The sequence below is a fragment of the Dermacentor variabilis genome, chromosome 7, assembly GCF_050947875.1.
Source record: "Dermacentor variabilis isolate Ectoservices chromosome 7, ASM5094787v1, whole genome shotgun sequence".
Classification (NCBI taxonomy): domain Eukaryota; kingdom Metazoa; phylum Arthropoda; class Arachnida; order Ixodida; family Ixodidae; genus Dermacentor; species Dermacentor variabilis.
In genome coordinates this window covers 81,554,469-81,579,262 of record NC_134574.1, presented here as the reverse complement: position 1 = coordinate 81,579,262, position 24,794 = coordinate 81,554,469, and the positions used below count along the sequence as shown (strand labels likewise).

General features: G+C 46.6%; 1 protein-coding gene across 2 annotated transcripts in view; it reads right to left on the bottom strand.

The window, feature by feature from the left end:
• The window catches only part of LOC142587565 (copper homeostasis protein cutC homolog), a 43,208-nt gene that overhangs the window by 17,189 nt on the left and 1,225 nt on the right, over window positions 1–24,794 (bottom strand). For both annotated transcript variants that reach the window (XM_075698671.1, XM_075698672.1), the window contains exons 2-6: window positions 23,281–23,356; window positions 21,995–22,106; window positions 14,103–14,271; window positions 9,857–9,897; window positions 4,820–4,858 (exon numbers count right to left, since the gene is read on the bottom strand). In XM_075698671.1, coding sequence (XP_075554786.1) covers window positions 4,820–4,858; window positions 9,857–9,897; window positions 14,103–14,271; window positions 21,995–22,106; window positions 23,281–23,292 — 373 coding nt within the window. In that variant the 5' untranslated portion in view covers window positions 23,293–23,356. The remainder of the gene's footprint in view (window positions 1–4,819; window positions 4,859–9,856; window positions 9,898–14,102; window positions 14,272–21,994; window positions 22,107–23,280; window positions 23,357–24,794) is intronic.

The following is a 24,794-nucleotide window of genomic DNA, read 5'->3' as shown; positions in this document are numbered from 1 at the left end:
CGAATGAGCCAGCTGCTCGGAAACAATGCGATATCCATCGACGACACGCTGTTGCGCGAATTGTTTTTGCAACGACTCCCGGCTAACGTGCAGATGGTCCTGGCGACAGCCTCTACCATGGACCTTACCGGACTTGCCGCTTTGGCCGACAAAGTCATGTAAGTAGCCACCCCAACCATCGCAGCCACGTCACCGTCTCCGGGTGACAATACAACCGCTCTGCAAACTCTTCCCTGCTCTTCCGCAGTGCAATCTCCGCTCGACTCCTTGTGTGAGCGCCTGGAACGCATCACCTGTGGAGTGGAACATCGCCGCACATCTCGTCGCCCACGCAGCCGTAGTTCCAGCAGATCAAGATGCACGGGCACCAGCAATGAAACCTCAGCTACAACGCCTGGCGTTTGCTACTACCACCGCCGTTTGGAAATGACGCTCGTCACTGTCGGCGTCCCTGTGCTTGGCAGGGAAACAGGCCGGCCGACCTCTAACGGCGACGAGTGTTCCGGCCCAACACACAAGTCGCCTTTTCTACGTGACGGACAGAGTTACAGGACAACGATTCTTAGTCGACACAGGTGCTGACGTCAGCATTCTACCCGCCCAGCACTCCGACCGAAAAGCGACACCTGTGTCATTTTTGCAAGCCGTCAACGGCACCAGGATTCCAGTTTTCTCGTCAAGCTCTGTCATGCTAAACCTTGGCCTTCGACGAATGTTCCGCTGGATTTTCCTGGATGTCCGTCATGCAGTCATTGGAGCAGACTTCTTGCATAACTACGGACTCCTTGTGGACATCCACCGACGCCATCTCATCGACTCCGTGACCCAGCTATCCGTTCCTGGTGTCCCATCATCAGGCACATCGCCCATAGCGCCTATTTCTGCCATGTTGGACGAACCTTTCGCCACGCTCCTACGTGAGTTTCCCACTTTGACGCGCCTGCCGGACTGGACACAACCGGTGCAACATGACGTGTGCCATCACATTGTCACCTCCGGCCCACCTGTCTATTTCCGACCCCGGCGTTTGTCCCCTAAGAAACTCAAGATCGCTCGCGCAGAGTTTGAACACATGCTGCAACTTGGCATCATCCACCCTTCCTCCAGTAACTGGGCATCACCACTTCACATGGTGGCTAAGAAGATGGGAGATTGGCGCCCATGCGGCGATTGCTGGGCACTAAACAACGTCACAGTTCCTGATCGCTACCCTCTACCGAACATTCAGGACTTCACGGTAGCGTTGCACGGTGCGACGATCTTTTCTAAGATCAATCTCGTTCGCGCCTATCATCAACTACCGGTTACTGAAGAAGACATTCCCAAGACTGCCATCACCACACCCTTCGGTCTTTTCGAGTTTTTCCGCATGCCTTTCGGTTTACGGAACGCGGGCTAATCCTTTCAGCGTTTCATCGATTCCGTCACCCGAGGTTTGCCTTTCGTTTTTGCACACATTGACGACCTTCTCGTCGCAAGCTCTTCGGCAGAAGAACATCTTCACCACTTGCGGTTCTTGTTTTCACGCTTTGCCAGTAAAGGAATTGTCATCAACGCCGCCAGGAGTGAATTCGGTCAACCCGAACTCGAGTTCCTCGGTCATATTGTCGATGCTAACGGCATTCGACCACTGCCGTCCAAGATTCGCGTCATCGAAAACCATCCCCGGCTGACCACACTCACCAAGCTTCGCCAATTTCTCGGATTCGTCAATTTCTACCACCGATTCATTCCCAAGTGTGCACGACTTATGGCTCCGCGAGACGCTCTCCTGGTAAACAAACGCAAACAAGTGCTTCAGTGGACTGAAGAGCCCACCGACGCTTTCACAAGAGTCGAGTCTGCCCTCGCCGATGCCACGCTGCTTAGACACCCAAAGCCAGACGCACCCACTGCCATCATGACCGACGCTTCAAACACCGCTGTTGGTGCCATTCTGCAGCAATTCATCGACAATGCGTGGCATCCACTCGCTTTTTTCTCCAAGAAAATGAAGCCTGCGCAGTCCCGCTACAGCGTGTTCGGCCGTGAATTACTCGCTGTTTACCTGGCTATCAAGCATTTTTGCCATTTCCTCAAAGGCCGTGCGTTCACTGTCTTGACTGACCACAAGCCTCTTGTACACGCAATGAATCATTCGGCGTCCTGTTACTCGCCCCGCGAGATTCAACACCTTTCCTACATCTACGAGTTTACAACAACGTTCCGCCACATCAAGGGCACCGACAACGTTCCAGCTGACGTTCTGAGTCGTGTGAATGTCGTTTCCACTTTGACATCGGAACCTTTCATCATCGAGGCTGACTTACTCGCCAGTCAACAGCGTGATGACACTGAATTTCGTACACTCCGGAATTCGTCAACGGCCCTGAAATTGGAAGACGTCGCTGCGACCCCAGATGGTACGTCCGTTGTCTGCGACACTTCTAACGACACACCTAGACCATACATTCCGGCATCCCTTCGCAGACGCCTATTCGAAACCGTGCACAACCTGTCGCACCCTGGCATACGCGCGACACAGATGCTTCATTCCAGTCCTTTCGTCTGGCCTTGGCTAAACGCGCAAGTTCGCGATTGGGTTCGCTGCTGTTTGTCGTGTCAACGTTCGAAGATCCAGCGTCACCCCATTCCGCCTGGCAAATCTTTTCTTCCACGGGATGCTCGTTTTGACACCGTACACCTGGACCTCGTCGGCCCTCTCCCACCTTCGAAAGGTTACTGCTACATACTGACATGCATCGACCGTTATACATGGTGGCCAGAAGCTACACCTATATCCGATATCTCAGCGCCCACTGTTGCAGCAGCTTTCGTGTCTACGTGGATCGCAAGGTTCGGCTGCCCATTCACAATAATCACAGATCGCGGTCGACAGTTTGACTCAGCACTCTTCAATGAGCTACTAAAACTACTCGGAACGACAAGTTTTCGCACAACTGCTTACCACCCGCAGTCCAATGGACTAGTTGAACGTTTTCACCGGCATCTCAAGGCCTCCCTTATGGCACATGAATCGCCAGAGAAGTGGGTCCTGCATTTGCCCCTCATTTACTTGGCATCAGAGCCGCACTCAAGAGCGACCTAGGTTGCTCCTGTGCTCAGCTAGTCTACGGCACTCACGTACGCCTTCCTTGCAAATTTCTTTGTTGTCACCCCCAAAACGCCTATGCCATCACCTGTCGACTACGTTGCCGAACTGCAAGCTTTCTTCAGCCAGATACGCCCCGTGCCTACATGTTCACAAGAAGCAAGGTCCCCGTACGTTTCTCCCGCACTCACCTCTGCTACCCACGTTTTCGTGTGTAACTGTGCCGTGCGGAAGCCTTTGCAACCACACTACTGCCATATTGTGTTCTAGGGCGTTGTCCGACGACAATTGTTGTGAATGTCAACAGCCGATCAGACACAATTGCCCTGGAACGTCTCAAACCCGCCTACATCGAAGCATCCGCGCCATCAGCTCCACCAGTATGTGCGCGACCCTGCTGCATTCTTCATTGCCGCCTGCGCACGTGACACCCAAGACCAACGCCAAGACATGCCGCGTCACGTGGACTTTCCATTGTTCGTCGAACTTTCCTCCTCTCTAGGGGGAGCCCTCTGTAGCGGCAGCAGCACCGGCGTCGCACGAGAGATGACGTAGACGCTCGCGTCTACACGAGGCACGAGCGGCCAGCATGCTCCGGCACGGGCTAGCGTTCCAAAGGAGATTAAAAGAATGTTACGCTAAGAGATCGAGTGTCGGTTCTTTGTCTCCTGCGAGAGCCCGAGACTTTACCGTTCTACATGGTCGCTCGTCGCCACAAGGTATTACAGGGGCCCCCTTTAAAAGGCCCCTCACCAGGTCTGGCCATTTTGAGCTGACAAGCGCAGAGCATACAATGTGCGCCAACAATCGTGTTTTCAGAGAATTACATCGCTACGCGCTGCGGAAAGGTATAAAATTTCAATCCTAACGCCATTTTTCCTTCTCTTCGTGGCCGCTGCGCTCCAAGCTGGACGGTGACGTACTCGTGTCCCTGCGCCTACGTAGTCGGGTCCACAGTGACGCTACTCGTGGTGACACATGACTTCGAGAATTATTCAAGGCACCATCTGTTATTTGTGTGATCTGTTGCTTGAATTGACGAATTGAAGTTTAGAGAAATAATAAAACACACAAATGCACGTTTTTTGTTTTACTTTGCACCGAAGCAAGAGAGATGTACTTCCGCTTCATCTGCTTGTTTCCACAATAGTGCAGTCATGTGCACAGGTACCGAAACTATGCCATTTCCTACCGTGTTGTAGCGCGTGATCATGCTCTGCGGTCCGCTTGTTCTGCCTCAGTATTCGTGTAGCACTGGATTAAACCGATAGTCATGTGTCTTTGTGCACAGCACGCGAAATTGTGTGCTGCATGAACAAGACAACAGCTCGCACGTGGCGCGGTCAGCGGAAATGCGTAGAGCAGGAAAAAAAAAAAATAGCGAGGAGGAAAGAAAAGTAAGGCGGGGCCCGTGACGTATGTGTCACGCGATCTTTGAGGTCCAGTATGGGAGAATGCAGGGAAGGAATTTCACTTGCGGAGGCTAGACGGGGCAAGTGGAGAGAGTGTCTCACTTGGCAGTGGAGCCCGCCTGCTGAAATCATGGGTTCGCGGCACTGAAATATTTCTATCTTGGCCATTAATGAGCTGATTTGAAAAAAACCTTGCGGCAGAACGCTCCCTAGAGAACATGTAACCACTTGCAGCGTATGACCAAAATTTGCTATGGTGCCTGGCTAGGGGCCCTTCAAGGCAATGCATTCAAGAGACCATTCAGCTGGTGCTTACCTCTGTGAAAGGTGCTGTCCGCTTGAGGACCAGCAGCAGCTGAAAAATTATAAAAGGGGATTATACAACTGGCCAGTCATGTATAACGAAGTCTTAGAAGTTCTAATGGCAAAGCCTTTATTGCAATTAAAAAAAAAAGACTAGATTACGAGTAAATCGTACCAATTAGCCCAAGAATCAGCCTTGTTGAAGTCTTGGAAATAGCGTGCAAAGCAGCTTTGAGTATCCAGAAACTTGACCTCCTTTGCACACCTTTTTTTTTTTTTGCATTTTGTGGACTCGACAATAGCATCGTGTAACATTTGGTCCGCTATTTCTGAAACTCTACAGTGCCTCAAGATTTTCACTTTTGTCAAACAGTGCAGGTGCGCAGACATCAGTAGAGGAAATCTGCGATACATGTTACCAGCACAGAATCAAGAGATGCACAACGAGAGCACACAGGCATTGTTTTCTGTGTGGACACCGTTGTGTCCTGTTTGAACTTGCATTTACAAGTTGTGTCGAGAATCTAACAACCAACTAGGCAAAAGCAGTGGTGTCAGTACACAGAAAGACACGAACAAATGAACCATTAGAATGGGTTGATGCCAACTGGAATGCACTAACTGGCATTGCATAGGGTTTGTAGAAAACCCTGGTAGCAAGTGTGGCTAACACCTTCGCTTCACACAGTTGTGAGTTATCAAGAAGATGTAGAAATGGGAGACCTGCACTTGGGGGATGCTATCAGTGGGATGCACAAGTAAAAGCATGAAGAATAGAAAAGAACACAAGCCTAGTCTGGGCTCTGTGTTTGCAAAGCCTCTGATGCCACTTTGGCAGCACTGACCTATTCGGGTATGTTGTTTATAAGACTCCCTATTACAGTTGAACCCAGTTATAACGATAGCACTTTTGACAATACTCGGATGTAACAATGAGCAGCCCTGGCACCGTGAACCAGTGTGTGTGTTCTCTGGCAAAATAAACCACTTACTACGATGCCCCCATGCCGCATCATCGGTTGTAACAATTAGATCTGGCTCGTAAGCAAAATTCCCAAGAAAAAAAATAAATAAAAAGGTAGCTGCTGCGCCTGCCTACATGCTACACACCTTCACCACACCCAACATTGCGCCCCGCGCCAGACACCTCTGTCGCACTGCCGTACACATCACTAGCCTCGCGTGCCCCTCTCCATCCATCTTCCACGCCTCAGATATACGAGTCAACTGCACTGACGATGGAGGGGTGAAGAGAGGTAATGCTATAAAAGGGTTGGACGTATCTACTTCTTTCTGTCTAAGTGTTTGGGTGTCTGTCCCCTCTGCTTCTTTTCATGCAGTCCAGTTAAAGCAATTATCGGCTACAACAATGGGATTTTCTTGGCACACGAATACAGTTGAACCTCGCAATAACGAAATCGGCGGGGAACGTGAAAATAGAACGAGCTCTTTCAAAAATTTCGTTGCTGTGAAATGAGACAGCACAGATTCGTCGCAAAACGAAATCTGATATAAAATTTCCGTTAGCCTACTTTGGCAAGCTTTGCCCGAGGATATAGAAGCGCGCGGCCAACAGTAAAGAGTGTGCCGCATGCATCGATTAGCAGTGGTAGCACTACCGTGGAGCAGTATTCTCGGTCAATTGCTTTCGGAGATACAACTTTTGCGAGATTTTGTGTAACACGGCACCGGACGCAGAGCAACAGGGCTGCACGCACGCGGCAGCATTTCCCCAGTGCCGTAGGCGCCGATGCGTCCGGTGCTGAGCGAGAAAGTGATTGTATCGCGTACCGTCTATGCTCGTTATAACGGATTTGCATACAACATACTTTCAGATGTAACAAACCATATTTAAACCTTAGCTTGCTCTCCCTATTTTATTAATGCGAGAAAGTTTGTTTTTAACAGACTGCGCTACAATAAACTATCGGCTCCAGCGGACGAAATTAGCGGCAATTTTTGTCTAATCGGCCGTATAAAATGAACTTTTGCCATGTCGACTAGGGCTGGAAACCGACTTAAGAGGTTCGGCCGACGATCGCAGCTCAATATCATGCACGCGAAGGAGGGAGTAAAGCGGGGCGGAAGCACATTGTCTTTCACACACAAGGCTTGGAGGGGGGGGCGAGGAGAGGGGGAGGCAAGGGAGATTGGGCTTTTACTTCGGAGGCTGCTGTTAAACCGTTGGCAGAGCAGATGCCGTATCTCGAAATCGATCTGCGATGTGGACAAAGTGCACCCAGTGCCAGCAGCTTCGTATGCGCTGTGCTTTCGACATTCGCTTCCTCATTCCTATGTTATGACAGAGACTATCCGCGGTCATCGAGTAAGATGTGTTTGTTTACCTGTGCGCATACGACACTGTGCTTGTTAATTTAGTTAGTAAGCTAATGTTTAAAACTGTAAAACTACTATCCTTACTCTGCATAGCGGTCTACTAATTTGCTATCGCAAACGATGCCTTTCGGGTGAAACCGCAACTTCTTTTTTCTTTTTACTTTGGTAGTTCGTCACACTCTTTGCAATAACATTGTTACACATCGCGACCAATCTTTTGGAAGTGAAGCGTTTTGGATATTACAGACTGGATAAAATGGTAATTTCTTGTTGGTTTATCAGGGTCCTTTGTAACGAGAGTCGACTACATACCCGAAGGCAATTGATCGAGATTACGGCCCCTTCGCGCAAATCTACATCCTGTGCCAAATGTGCATGCGATGCCTGCTGATGGCACCAAAACCAGCATTCTTGAAAGCAAGGAATGCGTATTCCCCGGCGATCGCTTAATCGCAGCCCGATGTGTGGCTCGCAATGCTGTGACGGCCATCTCTAGCGTCATAAACAATTCCTCGTCATTGGGATGCGGGTTTCCTCATTTTTGCTGCATTTTTCTCGCCGAGGTGCCCGTTACACACTGCACTAGGCGTACAAAAACTGTCGTCACATGTCGGTAGCAACATGCTGCTGCTTCAAACGGGCGATTAACAAACATGGCGGCCATGACATGTTTCAGGCGCACATGTTCGCTTCCAGCGCTTGGTTGTTTTTGTAAACAAAAATGGCGGCACCCACGCAAGTGTAATGTGCATTTAACACATTTTGGAGCCTGCTAGGCCTTCTGCGAGTAGGTAATGTGTTGGGTTGTGTTCCCGCTAATTTCGTCAATGCGAGATTGTACAGTGCAGTCCACTTACAGCGATACCACATACAGTAATACCTCATTAAACCGTACCCGCTTAAACAGTAGTTTTGTTTTAAAAGTAGTAAAGTCAAATCCCCGACTCAGTGGCCATTGAACATAATGTGTTTTGTATCCGCATAAACCGTACCAGCTTAATGCGTACGCATAGGTTAAAATGTAGCGTTTCCACTTTTCGTCGTGCAAACGTCTCCATCGTCTCCATCGGGCGGCCAGGCAGAACAACAAGCCTCAGAGATCGGAACAACGGCCTCCAAGCGCCGTGTGCGTTTGCGCGTGAAGCCACATCAACATCAACATCATTTCGACCCCGCGCCAGAGAGCGTTGTGGCGTCATGCTAGCGAGGACTCGCATCATGCCGAAGCTCGGATAAAAAAGACGCCAGGTGCTCAGCATAGAAGAAAAATTAGACATCGTCCGTGGTGTCGAACGTGACACGAAGAAGTCGGCGCTGGCACGCGACAAGGGTCTGCTGTTGACTACGGTGTGTGGCATTTGGAATGAGAAGATGTTGCTCGGCAGCGCTGCTGTGACCGCGAAGAGGTGTTGGCTACGAGGTTTCGAATTTTCGCCATCGTTGCCTCTGTTGTTGCGGAAGTATCGATTAGCGATAGTGACGAGGATGACACAGAAAGCGACAGCACGGGCGACTTAGGCCCGACAGTGGCAAAAGCTGCATGTTATGTCAGCCTCATGAACGCAATCATCGCGACGAGAACAGCGTCCCAAGACTTTTGCAGCACTACCACCTGCACGCACGGAGAACATGCAATGCCAACAAGGAATCTGCCATGCGAGTGTTTGCCTAGAAGAGGGGGCTGGCTGAAAAGCTGGCTCGCAGCTTCAGTAAGTTTGAGGCCGCTGTCGTCGCTGCTAGGCCGCCGCGCCATCAAACGAAAATAACACTTTTGTCGCGCAAAGTGAATAAATATTGCATGTTTTTTCCCCCTTTCATCGCACTCTCTCTTGAGTTGCGTTTTTGATAGGTAAGTGGGCGATGTCATGCAATTTCGGTTAAACTACCGTTTAGTACGTACTTTATCATAGCTGCGCCCAACTACGGTTGAACGAGGTTTCACTGTACTGCACTTCCTCACTCCAGTGTTTTGATAGAGAGTTTCCGCAGTCATAGAGTGCGCGCATGACATCATGCTTGTTAGTTTAGTTAGTAACAAATGTTTACAAGTTCATACGGCTGATAAAACTACTATCTTTACTTCATATGGCTATCTACTAATTTACTATTGCAATCGATGCTTTGCATTTCGGGTGAAACCGTGACTTTTCTTATTTATCGCAACTTCAGTGCATTGGGAGTAAGTCTTTGTTTTTCCAAATGAGAGAAAGTTGTATTTCTGCATGAAAGAATGAGATGCGCGGTACTGTAAAGGACTTTTCTGTTTTTTTGGGGGGGTCACGGCAAACAGCCGTGTGCACAGAAAACGGGTGCATGTCACAATTGAGGGTGCATTAGAATTGAGTAAGTATGGTATGCTATCTGTAACGAGCAATTATTAAAAATTCCGCAAGATCTTAAAATAATCACCTCGCATAACGTTATCTTCTACATTTCACCCCTTGAATACAGGCAAGACGGGTGTTAATTTTTGGCAATCAGTTCTAGTTAATTTTATGCACTTTCCTGCCTGTTTCATCCTGAACATTCTGCCTCTTCAATTAAATTAAAACAGTTTGCATATTGTCCTCCACATGTGGTAATCTCAGCTTTGTGCCATGTTAAACTATGCGGCGCAGCTTCACTTTGGTAGTTACTACATTCAGTGTCAAACATGAGCACACTAAATGTGCAGGACTTTCAGCAAGTGCACAAACAAAAGGCAAGCACTCACCAAGCAGCCGCTGGCAGGTGGGCATGTCAACATCACCTTCCCTAGAAAAAAAGGAGACAAACATTTCGCTACGTGGAATGCACTTATTAGCTGCCATCGCCGAGAATAAGCACTGCCTGTTATCCTAGCAACAGCGATGTTACAGAGAGATCCCTCATACGATCAGACTCTGTTAAGATGGAAGAAGCTTTTTTCAAAATTATATTTTATCTCCTCTGCAAAACAAATGCAAATTATTGGCAAACAAAAACCAAGTTAAAATTCCCTTTCTAAAATTTTGTACCCAAACCAGCATGTCGATAGGGTCAATGTGAAGTCACAGATTTCAATGCAATTTCTTTGTTCATTTCCTCCGATACAGAGCAAGGGAAATGTCTGAAAAGTTGCTGGGCTCAGTAGCAGTACTAGTAGCAGTAGTGCTAGTACATAACAGTAGTAGAAGTAATAGTATATTGCATTAACCTTATGTAAGTCCAAACTTGAAAGATTGGGAAAAAAAGATTTTATTTCCCCCCAGCAATATAGATGCATGCCACACCAAATGGTTGGCACTTCCGCTCGTTTGTCTATACAACTGCAAAGAATTACTCGCCGAGGCATCGAGGAGATAAGTGAACAAAGATGAGCACCATTTTTCCCCTCATGGCAGTTTTGATCGGCATAATGATCTGTTTCCTGTACAAGCAGGCTAAAACTTCATCAAAGAATTTTTTCAAAGGCCTCTGCCAGACTAAGGAAGCTTTTGTTTTACACGTTATTGGGCCATTCTGCTGGAGGCAGATTTGTCTTGCGGTCATGGTTTATCAATGTACAGTACTTTTTTTTAGTTTTCTTTAATGGTTCAGCGTCTTGTTGACACTCTTCGCTGAACAAGTTATCAAAGTCAAGAAACTCTTTGTGAAAAACCATTTAAAAAAAGTCAGCAATGTATATGTTGCTTTTATCTATACCCTCTTGATTTCTTAGCGCTGCTGCAAAATTTTCTGGCGGCAGTATAGCTACTGTTGCCGGCACATCAGTGCCACTGTCAATGCTGTCCAAGACATCATTAAGCCTTCCCCGGGCTCTCAAATAAAAACACGTCCATCACATTTCATTCCTTGAGCAGGAAAAATAAACAGGGTGTCTACCAAGTTGACATTTCCAAATTCCCTGAGTTTTCCAGGTTTTCCCTGAGTGCCATTACAAATTTCCCTGAGTGATGCAGAACTATGTTTTATGTCAAGACGGGCTAAAACCATATCGCCTGATCCTGTCACTCTCTAGCAAGCACATGAAAAAAATAAAGAAGTGCCTTAATCCAATTTGAATACTAAGGAGTAGTGTATGTGTTATTCAAAAAGAGAATAGAAGGCAGGGGTTAGTAAAATGCACAGCAAATAAAGTGTCTTCGAAAAAAATTGCAAATGGAGTCGGACATTCTCAAATACGAATAAAAAGGAGATGGATATAGAAGCAAATATTTTCGAATATGAGCTATGAGCTTCGAATATGAACCTGATAGCAAGCTCAGTGGTATGAGGCCCGAACTCTGTCACAATTCAGATTCTCTCTCAACCATAGAGTTTCTCACAATAATACCTAGAGGGAAATCTGGCGCCACCGTCTATGGGAGTTTCTTAAGGGGGCACCGTGCCGTCATGGTAATGACGGTATATGTGTCTGCGAGGCTCGTGTTGGCTGGTGTTGTAAGAGGCTTCGTCTAGAACGTGGATATGGCTACATAAATAACGCGTTTTCAAAGTAAAATCTTAATGAAATGTTTCCATTCACGCATATTACATCTTTACTCACCCGCACTGCATCACCAAGCGAAGAAAAGCAAGAACAGACGACCAACTGTTTCAGAGCGAGCGCGAACCTTGTCGTTTGTCCTCCAACTTTAGCGGCCCGCTGATATTTTTTACGTAACGTGTAGTCGTACACGCAATAACAAGTTTTCATAGTTAAACAAAACATGTTTTCGCGTAATAATAAAGCTAAAACAGCTTTTTACGCGCTGTTTTAGTAGGAAATGAATCATTGTGACAGACTGAACGGTACTTGCCAGGCGCGTCTTCAAGGTGTCCTGTCTCTCCGAGAACGATGTCAATCCGAAGTCACAATATACCGGCATTCCCATGCATACCACAGCGCAGCAGCGCCAGATTTCCCTCTAGGTAATAGTGAGAAACTCTATGCTCTCAACAGCTCGTAAGTCAACCTCAACTGTCCTGACATACTCTCAGCCCACGCACGACTCCTGAGTGTTGTGTTTCGCTGCTTTAAAGAGTTTATTTTGGTTCGGATGAGGGACACTTGCATCTCGGCATTAGCCAAAGCTTCATTTCTTGAGCTCAAGCTCCTTCAAAACGGCGGCAGCAAGCTTCCTTTCCCGTTTATTCCTCAATGCGTAGGTCACTTCTGTTCTTGTTTTCCTTCCGCCACTCGTTCGCCCCAAAGACTATTTGAAGCATCTTGGTCAGTTGCACAGTCTACGGCCGATTTTTCGAACTCCCTAAGGGCCGCAAAAACGTCCGAAAAATCGGCCAGTTGGAAAAAAATAATAATTGCGTGTCATTTAGTGCCTTAAGGGGCTCAAACCGCTACAGGCACGTTCGAAAACGCTCTGAAGGCCTATCGGTACACATATTAGGCATATCGGTGCTCGTACTGTGACAGGAAATACCGGGTGCACGCGTGTATAATTAAGCAATACATACTGTGTTCCGTGGCAATAGCCCCTTCCCACACTTGTTATGCTTCACTGCAATACTTTTGCATATGCTTCACCAAGTAACAGTTCTGTACAAAGGCGAAGCTGACTTTCAGGAACCGGCATTATGCAACACACAGTGTTTTCCAAGTTTCTAAGCCAATCGCGAGGACGATAATGACGTAGTCCGTGCCATTGCTGACAGCAGCTAATTCTTTCAATAAAAAACTCGGCATCCAACGGCAAGAAGCTTCACAGCGAACATTGAAGCAGCTAGGCCTAGCGTTGTTGCAGTGGCGGCAACGGCTGCCAGCGGATCTGCGTGCGAGAGAGCCGGTTCGAGGTGGCGAAGTAACCAAATGGCAGCGGTGGTGCCTTTGATTATTGCCGTTTCGGACCTGCGGTCACGGCAAAACGTCCGGAAAATCGGACGGCGAAGGGTTCTTGCATCGGAAATATCACACGTTCTGATACGTTGACTCTATGGGATACGTGGCGGTGTCGCGAAGCCGTCCAAATTATCGGGAATCCGGAAAGTCGGTCGTTGACTGTAAACTGGTAACTCCTCCATCCGACGACAGGGCGTCAAAGACGATTCACTACGATTCCTGTCTGTTACTCGAGCCAGCATTACCTCAACTTTCGACCCTTTCAATAACATTGCCGCTAATTTTTCCTGATAGAGACCCAAATTCCCTGAGTATTCCCTGACTTTTTCCAGACTACTCAAAATCCCTGAGAATTCCCGGTTTTCCCGGTTGGTAGACACCCTGATAAACACAAGAAAGCTTTCATTCAAAGAAATAGAGCTATTATGGTTTTTATGTGCCAAAAGTACAAGAATCATTTCGTGGCTGCTTAAAATGTGTGACTGCACCCTATTTGCCCAGCGTTTTAATATAGGACAGCTGAATTTGAAGCCTAACTTGTGACGTCTTTCAAATTCCGTGACAAAACTTACTGACACAAACTTCGAAACCAGCTGAAGAAGCATTCGAATGTTCGTGCCACCATAGCAGCATTTTCTCTTACTTTTTGCTCCACAGCATATTGCAGAAACAACGCACACACACTAAGAACAGGCCGTCCGCATGTGGAAATGAGTGGAGCCACAAACATGTAGGCTTGCATGCAAAGAGGTAAAAATGTGTTAGTTTTACTGAACATGGTGGTGCTAGTTTTCAGATACAATAATTAAGAGGTTATTGGCCGTCAAAGAAGTGTTCTACATATAGGACGCTAGGCATATATGGGTGAAAACAATGGTGGAAGCAAACGAAGAGCTACGGGCGTAGCAGCTGTCTTCACTTCCCAGTTGCCACCTCAACTCTCCCGCGGCCATAAGGAAGATACGGGCTAAGAGAAAAGGGAGGGGAGACGAAAGTTAAAATAGACGTAAAGGAAATAAGAGGACCCAACAAAACATTCACAATTTATAAATCCAATTAAAAAGCAATCGAGACTTTTGCATGCTTTCAAATGCATTCTCCTCCTTTGTTTGTAAACGACAATTCAGCTCCGAGCATTTGCGAAGCTAGTCACAATCGTCACCTGGTGAGTGCCCCTATGACAAAGCCATGTGCGCCGTTTTGCCGAAACAGGGTGATGTCGGTCACCATGGCCTCGACTTCCTCGGCCGTGTAGCAGAAGTCGCCGGCCCTCGGCCGCACCAGCACCATGATCGGCAGGGGAACTCGCTGCCGGATTGCTTGGAACAAGCCTGCGCATTGTCGTTGGCAGGGGTTCAATGCGGAAAGGTTGCATGTCTGTAGGAGCCAGGTATTTTATACCAATGAATTCGCAGTCTGTGGGAACTACAGAGTAATTATTAATTCTACATATTCAAACGCGACAATACCTAATTATGTTGTGTAGTCGAACAATGATTCAGCAAACACAATATACAATGCGGCACCCTAGAAATTTCATTGGCCACACATTACCTGAATGGGCTAACCTATGGCCATGACGACACTGAAAGCACGAAATTCAACACAATACTGGCTATGGTAAAGTGAATATTTGTTTACATGCAATACAAAATACATTTCTCAAGAGACGGGCATTCTGGAATGGTACTCCCAAATGAGCCCCATTTGGGGATACAATGCTTACAACAATGCTTACAATACAACACATCAGTGTCTAACAGCAAGTGTTCTGCACTATGCGAGGAAAAGTGCCACCTATAGATGCTGCTTGCTTATGATGCTGAGTCACAAAAACCCTTGCAAATGTGATCATATGCCCAAAAGCAATTGACTAAGAACACAGCGTTGGATGTGCATGCGTTTTGGCCAGTGGGTTGACAGCGCAACATTGGGCTCGTTGGAAAGCTTTGTTTGTCACATGATGCTCCCCCTGGTACAACAAAATGGCGGCAAAGCGTAAAGCACCATCCCTCAAAACAAAAAACTCAATTACGATACTCCCTAATGCGAAATTTGAGTGCAGCTCTATACATGTTTTGAGTGCAGCTTTATACGTGCGATAGGCATATTAGCTGGCGCTGACAATCTGTCTCCTGCGGCACGTTGCAAACAGAGCGAAGTGTGGTGTGACTGCCTCGCTAATCAGGAGATCACGAGAGGCAGCCCATGGGTGACGCGTGGGCGCAATTCACAGCAGCTGCCACAGACAGACCTCCACTCATGCAGCACTTCGTTTCCATAGAGACGACGCACGCTACTCTAGCGCCATCTCGTAGCCATTGTTGACGCAAAGCCCACTTGCAAAGCACTGTGGTTTTCTTCTCACGCTTTCGCCATACCCCCCTCCTCCACTTTCCTCTCTCTCTTCGCCATCGGCGTCTCTCATCTCTCGCTGCACTCCCCGTTCGCTCTTTTATCATTCGCTGTGCTCGTTCACTCGGTTACGCCGAGGGACAACGAGGCATGCCTATGCTCTACGCAAGAACGGGTGCCTGAGAGCTGCACTCTAAAAATTGAAGCACAATACAAAAATGGTTTAGACTAGCAATTAAATTTCTTTACATGGCTAAATGTACGAGAAAGAATATGAACAACAATAAGCAGCATCAGAATCTCAGTTAGAGGTAGCAGAAACAAGGGTACACTGTCGAAGAGGTAATATAGGACAGAGGAAAGCATTCATCTCCCAGTTGCTGTGCAGACAGTGTTATGCACAGTCCAGAATGGGCTAATAAGCTACGGCTTATTTTGTATTTTCCCTTGGCCCTCTTGCTCCAAGAATGGGATGGGAGGGTGGAATAGAGCTGTGCCGAGATACACAAAACGACATGCAGGATGTTCTAGCTATCACGTAACAACCTTTAAAGAAAAGAAAAGCCTTCTATGCAGATGAAGCCAATTGTATATTTTCAGCATCCTCCTAAAGAAGGCTCAAGTATCTTTTTTGTTCCTCCCAATTAGTTTTCAATGAGCTATTAGCAAAATATTTAGTTGCTACATTTATGGCAGATTTCTTAGCACTATGTGTTAGAACACACTCGAAAACAAAAAGTTCGCGGTGCACTACCTCTTGTGTGACTTTTTTCAATGTTTAGAAGAAAACCTGTAAGATATAAAGAAACTAACCCATTTTCCCGCTTGCAGGTCACAGCAGTGGCACTCTCAAAAATGCCACAAAGAAACTAGATGCAGTTCGTGCCTAACATGGCGGTTGAATTTTTTTTGGACAGGATGTTTATCTTCGTATGGCCACGAAATTGCTGGTATTGCAGGGCTGAGTGCCCAACCACTTCTGGAAGAAGTGAGGAGACTGCCAAAGCCAAGTTACCAAATATTGCAGCAGATGCTGTCAGTTTGACCCGTGAGGTCAATCAGGGTGTCTACCAAGTTGACATTTCCGAATTCTCCGAGTTTCCCAGGTATCCCTGAGTGCCTGAGTGATGCAGAACTATGTTTTATGTCAAGATGAGCTGAAACCATATCGCCTGATGCTGTCACTCTCTAGTAAGCATATGAAAAAAAAAAAAAAAGAAACTGCTTAATCCAATTTGAATACTAAGGAGTAGTGTTTATGTTATTCAAAAAGAGAATAGAAGGGAGGGGTCAGTAAAATGCGCAGCAAATAAAATGTATTCGAAAAGAATTGCAAATCGAGTCAGATATTCTCAAATCCGAATAAAAAAGGAGATGCATACAAAGGCAAATATTTTCAAATATGAGCTATTTCTATCAACTGATAGCAAGCTCAGTGTATGAGGGGTCGAACTTTGTCACAACTGAGATTCTTTCTCAACAGCTCGTAAATCAACTTCAACTGTCCTGACATATTCTCAGCTCGTGCACGACGCCTCAGTGTTGTGTTTCACTGCTTTAAATAGTTTATTTTGGTTTGGATGAGGGACACTTGCATCTCTGCATCAGCCAACACTTTGTTTTTTGAGCTCAAGCTCCTTCAAAACGGTGGCAGCACGCTTCCTTTCCCATTCATTCCTCAATATGTAGGTCCTTTCTGTTCTTGTAGTCCTTTAGCCACTCGTTCGCCCCACGGACCATTTGAAGCATCTTTTTGGTCAGTTGCACAGTCCACTTTCGAGTTTTGGAACTCCTTAGGGGCCGCGAAAACGTCCGAAAAATCGGCCAGTTGGAAAAAAAAATAAATGCATGTTATTTACAGTCGCTGACTCATTTACCGGACTCCAAAAATTTGAACATGCTCGATTATTCGGTCTGCTTCGCGGCACCGCCATTTTTTCCGTAGACCATAATGTATAACTGCTGAAAGTTTGGACACCTTGCAACCTCTCGTCTGATTTTTCGGACACTCCTTAAGCCAACTCAATCGAAAGCACCATGCACCAACTCTGACCGGTGCATGGTTCGACTTGGTGAACACCATTTTTGTTTTGAACGGAACCTCCTTGCTGGCCCACGAAGAGGCGCTACCGCAAATCCCTGCTCATCATTGTTGTTTCTGCCTGGTTCGTGGCTACAGCAGTTCCGGTCTCAGCTTAGTAAGCCATGTGAAGACAATCCAGCAGCCGATTTGTTTCTTCGTGCACAACGCTGCGAGTAGGCCACGTTTTTCGTTTGTGCGGCTGACGTCGGCGTGACGGCGTGGTGGTGTTTGCTTTGTGTGCTGTGTCGAGGTTGCGGTGATCCAACGCGGCATACAGAAACATTGTGTCAAGTGTCTAATGGTGCCGACAGTGCCCGCGCAGACTGCGCTGAAGAATGCCGGCAAGCGGGTGCAGGGAGGCCTGGGATTTGTCGCCTTCCGATGTGCTCCCTACTGATGCAGAATATGTTCTGCCGAGACCTGCGCAGTGGTTGCATTGCAATTCCGGACACCGTCTCATTTGACAGTTTCACAGGTGCTGGCACTGCTGTACTGACATGCGCAGGACTTGACGACGGCGAGATCATTCGTCAGGTTTCTGCTGCACCGCCAGACGATGACTCCAAGTCGGAAGATGATGCACCATGCGCTACGCTGCCGTGGCATGCCGAGCATGTACAAGCAGCGACTGTACTTTCAGCCGCCTATAGTGACCTTACGACTCTCTCCAATTCAGGCTTACCTGATTGCGCGTAAACGGAACAGCGTGCAATGGCGCATTCACGATTTCTTCAAGCTTACTGTACTGCCGAGCCCGAATAAGTGCGTGGAAATAAAGGATTTCTTTTTTTTTCTTAATCTGCTTTTTCGGTCAGCTGTTTACTCGGACATTTCCGCAGTCCCTGTGAGGTCCGAATAAATGGTTGGCGACTGTACTGCCCTTAAGGGCTCAAACTGCCACAGGCACATTCGAAAACACTTTGAAGTCCTGTCGGTACACATATTAGGCATATCGGTGCTCGTACTGTGACAGGAAATACCAGGTGCACGTGTGTATAATTAAGGAACACATACTGTGTCCCGTGGCAATAGCCCCTCCCTCGCTTGTTATGCTTCATTGCAATATTTTTGCGTACGTTTCAACAAGTAAAATTTTTGTACGGAGGCGAAGCTGGCTTTCGGGAATCGGCATTACGCAATGCACCATGCTTTTAAAGCTTCTAAGCCAATGGCGAGTACCGCAAAGGCGGAGTCAGTGCCATTGCTGACAGCAGCGAATTCTTTCAATAAAAAACACGGCACCCAATGGCAAGAGACTTCATAGCAAACGTCGAAGTAGCTAGGCCTAGCGTTGTTGCAGTGGTGGCTACGGCTGCCAGCGGATCTGTGTGCGAGAGTGCGAGTTTCAGGCGGCGAGGTAATCAATATGGCAGCAGTGGTAGCATTGATTAATGCCGTTTCGGACCTGCGGTCACGGCAAAATGTCCGGAAAATCAGATGGCAAAGAGTTCTTGCATCCGAAATTTCAGATGTTTGATACACTGACTCCATGGGGTACGTGGTGGTGCCGCCAAGCCGTCCAAAGTATCGGAAATCCGGAAAGTCAGTCTTTGACTGTACACTGGCAACTCCTCCAGCTGACGACAGGATGTCAAAAACGATTCATTACGATTCCTGTCTGTGACTCGAGCCAGCATTACCGCGACTTTCGACCCTTTCAATAAAATTACAGCTGAATTTCCCTGATAGAGGCACTGATTTCCCTGAGTTTTTCCAGACTACAAAATATCCCTGAGAATTCCTGGTTTTCCTGGTTGGTAGACACCCTGTCAATCTATACGTGGGCATGAATAAAGCAGCCAACTTGAAAAAAAAAAAAGCTAACATGTATGCTGTGTCCGAAACGGCACGTTACAGGAGTGGAACTAGTTCATTTGCTGCATGTTTAAAAGCAACAATGGTGTGGCACATAAGCGAGGTGTTGGGTCAGCTTTTGTTAGAGAACGTCACATGCTTCTTTTTAAGCAAGAAAAAAAAAAAGAAAAACGAGGCACGAAAGTGACAGTGCACTCCAAACAATCGCAACTGGTGTAGTATAGTTGAAATCCACCATAACGAAATCTCGCGACAACGAAAGATTTTTGCATCCTCAGCGAACACTCACAGGATTCAACGCATTTCGTCCTTCTCGACAACGAAATGTAGCTGTACTACAATCCTGCACCAACGAAATTTGTTGGAACATAACCCTGCATGTTACCTACTCACGCAAGGCTAGCAGGCTTCAAAATGTGCTCAAATGCCATTGCTTTGCACTAAAATTGCGTAAAATACTAGCCCATTACACTTGCATGGGCACCGCCATTTTTGTTTGTTGTTTTGTTTTTTGTTGAACCAAGCGCTGGAAGCAAATGCACCGGAAACACATCATGGCTGCCATCTTGTTTGCTGATCACCCGCTTCAAGCGGCAGCATGCTGCTACAGACATGCAACGATGGTTTTTGCACACATAGGGCACGGCGTAATGCGAGCCTCGTCGAGAAACATGCAGCAAGAACAAGGAAATCTTTATCCCATTGACGTGGAATCGTTTATGGCACTTGAGATGGCGGTAGCCGCACGGAGTGCTATGCATCGGGCCGTGAATGAGCGATTGTCCGCGAGTATGCATTTCTTGCTTCAAGAGTGCTGGTTTTGGTACCACCCGACAGGCATCGAGCGTGGATTCGGTAAGAGACATGGATTTGCATGAAGAAGCTGTAATCTTGATCAACAGCCTTCAGGTATAGGAGGTAAGGTCACTTTTGCAATTGGCACCATTCACGGTGGTGGCTACAGCTGACAGCGTGCGCTGGATAAATGCTGCTGCATGCGTGGAGTGCTGTTGCTCTGCGTCCTATGCCAAGTTATGCAAAATCTCACAAAAGCGATCGTATCTCAGAAAGCAACTGACCGAGAATACTGCTTCATGGCAGTGCTGCCAACACTGACCGATGTATGTGGTCCACTTTGTACTGTTGGCAGTGCAGTTCTACTATATGCTCGACCCAAGCTTGCCAGAGTAGGCGAATGGAATTTTTATCGTACATTCTGCGACGCATTACCCATCTGCGCCGTCTCATTTCCCAATAACAAAATTCCTGCGAAAGCATTTTTTTTTTTTTGCATTCCCCGCCGATTTTGTCAATGCGATGTTTAATTGTATTCGATGCATTCTGAAACACACTGCTGACGTGCATTATGCCATAAATATAATGGTTTTAAAAGTTGGTAACTGCAAACTAATTAAGACTAACACAAAAAGTACCCAACACTTATTTTGGTTGCTGCTAATCACACGCTATTGTTGGCTTCACCGGCATAGAAGAAATTTTAAAAATTTTTTAGAGTTTGGTGCACTATAGATGACACACTGTGTATGGGTGTAGTATATATAGTCGAACCTCGATATATCGAACAGCATGGTGATCGTGAACTAGTTCGACATAGCCAGAATTCAATATATAAAATCACGTAAAAATGTGTCAATAACATATGCAAATCAATCAATGAACCAAGGGCGCGGCCGGGGATCGTTGTTCAGAGCGCGCATTCAGTCGCGCCACACGCAATTAGTGTAGGCCGTTTCATCCACCGTGCGAAGTCAGCGTGGTCTACACTCTAAAAATGGTTCACGCCCTTTAGGTTGCATTTTCTCCCCAAACAATAATCGTCACCGGTCTTGCCCGCATTTCCTTTCTTTAACGCTGCAAGCCTGGTACTTCCTAGTCACGAACGGCTTGCGCGTTATCAGCTTGACACAGCATTCCCGACAGGAAAGTAGCGAGCGCCGAGTTTTCAAGAGAGGAAACGCAAGCAAGGCAGATGACGATTATTGTTTGGGGACAAGATAAGGCCCAAAGTGTGTGAACTTTTTTTGGAGTGTAGGCCAATTGCGTGCATCGCAACGGAATGCGCGCTCCGAACAACAATCCCCAATCGCGTCCCAATCATGGCGCAGCAAATACTCACTTGAAGCTTCGCACAGAGCATTTATTTATTTGGCTGAAAGTACTGCAGCAGTGTAGCCTTCTTCTTAATGGCAGCCGCATGCTTAAACACAGAGTCCTCAACATAGTCTAAACGATCCACAGCCAACAGGCCCCCAACTGAGTGGCGTTTGCGTCTTTGCGGGTGCAAACCGCCTGTTCTCATTAGGCGCGGCAGGTGCAGAGCGCAGCACCAAAGAGGAGTCAGTGCAGCAAATGCAATGCATAGAATAAAGAACCAGCAATGCGTCGTCGATGCTATAGAAATAGCCAAGCCACCGCATACATTCTAATGGCGCCCTCGGAGCAATCAATGTGTGCAGCTATACTGCGCAGCAGTCGGGAATGCCCATTGCTGTCTTCGAGGGTGAGGAACAGCTCGCCGCCTGTGAAAATGGCGCACATGGTCTGGGACGGCGGAATTCGATATATCCATTTTCCGTCCAACTCGGTCCGAAATAAATAAAATTAAAGATGCATGCAATTTTCCAGGTGATATAGAAAGTGTTCGATATACACAATAATTCGATATATTCGTGTTCGACATATCGAGGTTTGATTGTATGTATGTATGTACACACACACACACACACACACACACACACACACACACACAACACACACATGGGAATCCACATGTAGCTCACCAAAGCTGGGGGTCAGTCCTCCGACAGCCAAACCAGAACATAGCTCCAATCGTGTCGCCCCCGACTCTGCAGCTGTCAGCGCCGACGTCACCGAGTCCACACATACCTCCAGCTGCACCAGAGGGGCAGGTGTAAAGCAACGGAGCACACTTAGCACCAGAATTTGTGCAGGAGAAAGGGAGTGAATGATCATTCTCATATCTCCGAATAAGAGCCTGTCCAATCTAGAAAGAAAAAGGACCTGCTGGAACTAGGCCAATGATTGTCGATTAAGCACTTATAGAAAACTATTCGGCTTATTAAAGGAACGATACCCTTGAAGGTGCATTATGTTGCAGAGAAGACGTTTAGGTAGCATTTGTTGTTTAGTAGCAAAATTCAGTGGACAACAGAACTGTTAACCAGTACACCTGTAGCGGTGCTGGAGCCCTCAGATGCAGATGACACAGGGGGAGGGGTCGGAGGGAGAGGAGGAGGGCATTCCTGCCTAAGCACTCTTTAAACCTTCAGACACCCGAAAGCACTGTGCCTAGAGGTCCAGCTACTATGCTTACATGCACAAGAATCTTACGAAGGCATGTCTTCAATGGTGCCAAGTTCTACCTTCGCATTGTCACCTAATGCCTATCTTCACAACCTCCACAATAGCCTTGGATGCTCAACGAAAAATGACAAAATATTTATTTTATTGTTGCAAATTTCATATCTAGAACTCTTAGATTATGAGAACTAAGTTCACATCGAAGGTCTCTCTTTTAAATCTGATTAATTTGCTGCTGTTGATGAAGACGGTTGTGTGAGAGCACAGGCCCAGTGAAAATCCCGACTGCCAAACACCGACCACAAACCAAGAAAACAGGCAAAAGAGCTATAGAAAGCTAGTCGCTGTAAGAACAAATTACAGCTGAACTCTACATTTGTTGGCTTCATGTCTCCTCTACTGATGGACAGCAGCGTAGAGTTGAATCTTGTTATAATCAAGTCGCATCAGACTTCGTTGTATCATATATTCACTCTAAGCACATGTTCGTTATACAGTGCTATAGGTGAGAAAAGTTTTTTTGTTTATTTACTTTGTTATATTAAGGTTTGACAGTACATCCACTGATCCAACTTTTCTAACTAGAAGGAGACCGAGAAAAGTGTTTGAAATACCAAAAGTCCAAAAACAACTTTTCCAAAATTTTGCTCCACCAGCAGCGTTTGCTTTTCCTATGCTTGTCTCTATTACAAACTGCCTTGCGAACTTCCAAAATATTTGGGGCATTGCACCCTCTATGACGTACCTCGAAAGCCATCAGTCAATTGTCAACCCTGCAGGCCAGTGCAAGGAAGTTGAACACGAAGTTAAGGAATGCACACCTGAAAAAAATCAAGAGGTCAAAGAGCACTGATCAACACAATTGGTGAATTGTGCCTGAATCCCCATTCCACAAGAGTATAAAAAAAAATTAAATTATGGGGTTTTACGTGCCAAAACCACTATCTGATTATGAGGCATGCCATAGTGGGGGACTCCAGAAGTTTAGACCACCTGGGGTTCTTTAACGTGCACCTAAATTTAAGTACACGGGTGTTTTCGCATTTCGCCCCCATCAAAGTCCGGCCGCCGTGGCCGGGATTCGATCCCGCGACCTTGTGCTTAGCAGCCCAACACCGTAGCCACTAAGCAAACGCGGCGGGTATCCACAAGAGTGTTCCTCCAAGTTGCACCTTTGTTTTCTTTGTCTTAACTCAGACATGGTCCAATGGAGGCCGAGATAAAAGGCGAGCAATGCCCAACGGTGTCTCGGTTCTCTTTACATAAATACAAAACAATTTGGCAAACAGTTTGGCCAGACAGATTCTGCACACTTGGAATGAAAATGAGGGTACATAACGTCAAACAGTTCAAGACTGTTTTAGTTTCAACCAAGAAGTATTAATGAAACTGCGAGAACAAGATTAAGCAAATACGAATTACATTTGACACATATTACAAAACTAAATAACAAACACTACTGAAACTGAACATTGCATTTGATGCACTTGCACAACAAAGTTGGCTGCTAAAGCGGAAATCACCAATACCTGCATTAATACAGTTTTTCTCTTAACAGGACAGACTAAAGTAGACTTTCAATTGTACACATCACATAGGTCACTACAACACATACTGCCATGTTCATTCTGCATGCCAGTGCATGCCAAGATTATGCATCAAAGCAAAAGTACTGGTGAAAATAATGATATTTAGAATGTGTTGCATACACCTTGAAACATTTCCGATATTGGACCCGAGCTGCAAGTTTGAATAACTTGTGTAAAGCGTCTCAGCATAAAACAAGTCTGAATATAGAAGGCCCGACATTTACTCTTGGTATCAGTATGTTATCATTTAGCAAGTTCACCTTCTTTTGTTGTTTTTCCCAGTGTTTTACATGAGCCACATTTCTCCAAGAGGCTTTGATGGGCGCCTTCTCAAAATTCTAGAAATTAGATAACTGATGTTCTCATGTCTGATGTTCCTTGCAGAGAATTCTCGCATGAAGTCCACATTCTGTAAGCTCAGCAATTCAGAATCTATTCAGCTGCATGCTTTTCACGATTCTAAGGGCGCAAGAAATATTGTGAAACTAAACTTCCATGGAAATCATTAACTGGCGCTTGACGGGAACATAATAGGAAAGAAAAAATGAGCAGGTGTGCGACGAGAATGACTGACCTGCTATACGCTGCGAGTGAACAGCAACCACGCAATCTGCTGATGCTTCGATATCATTAAATGGCTCCTACCACTTCAGGTGGTTATTAATGCCAC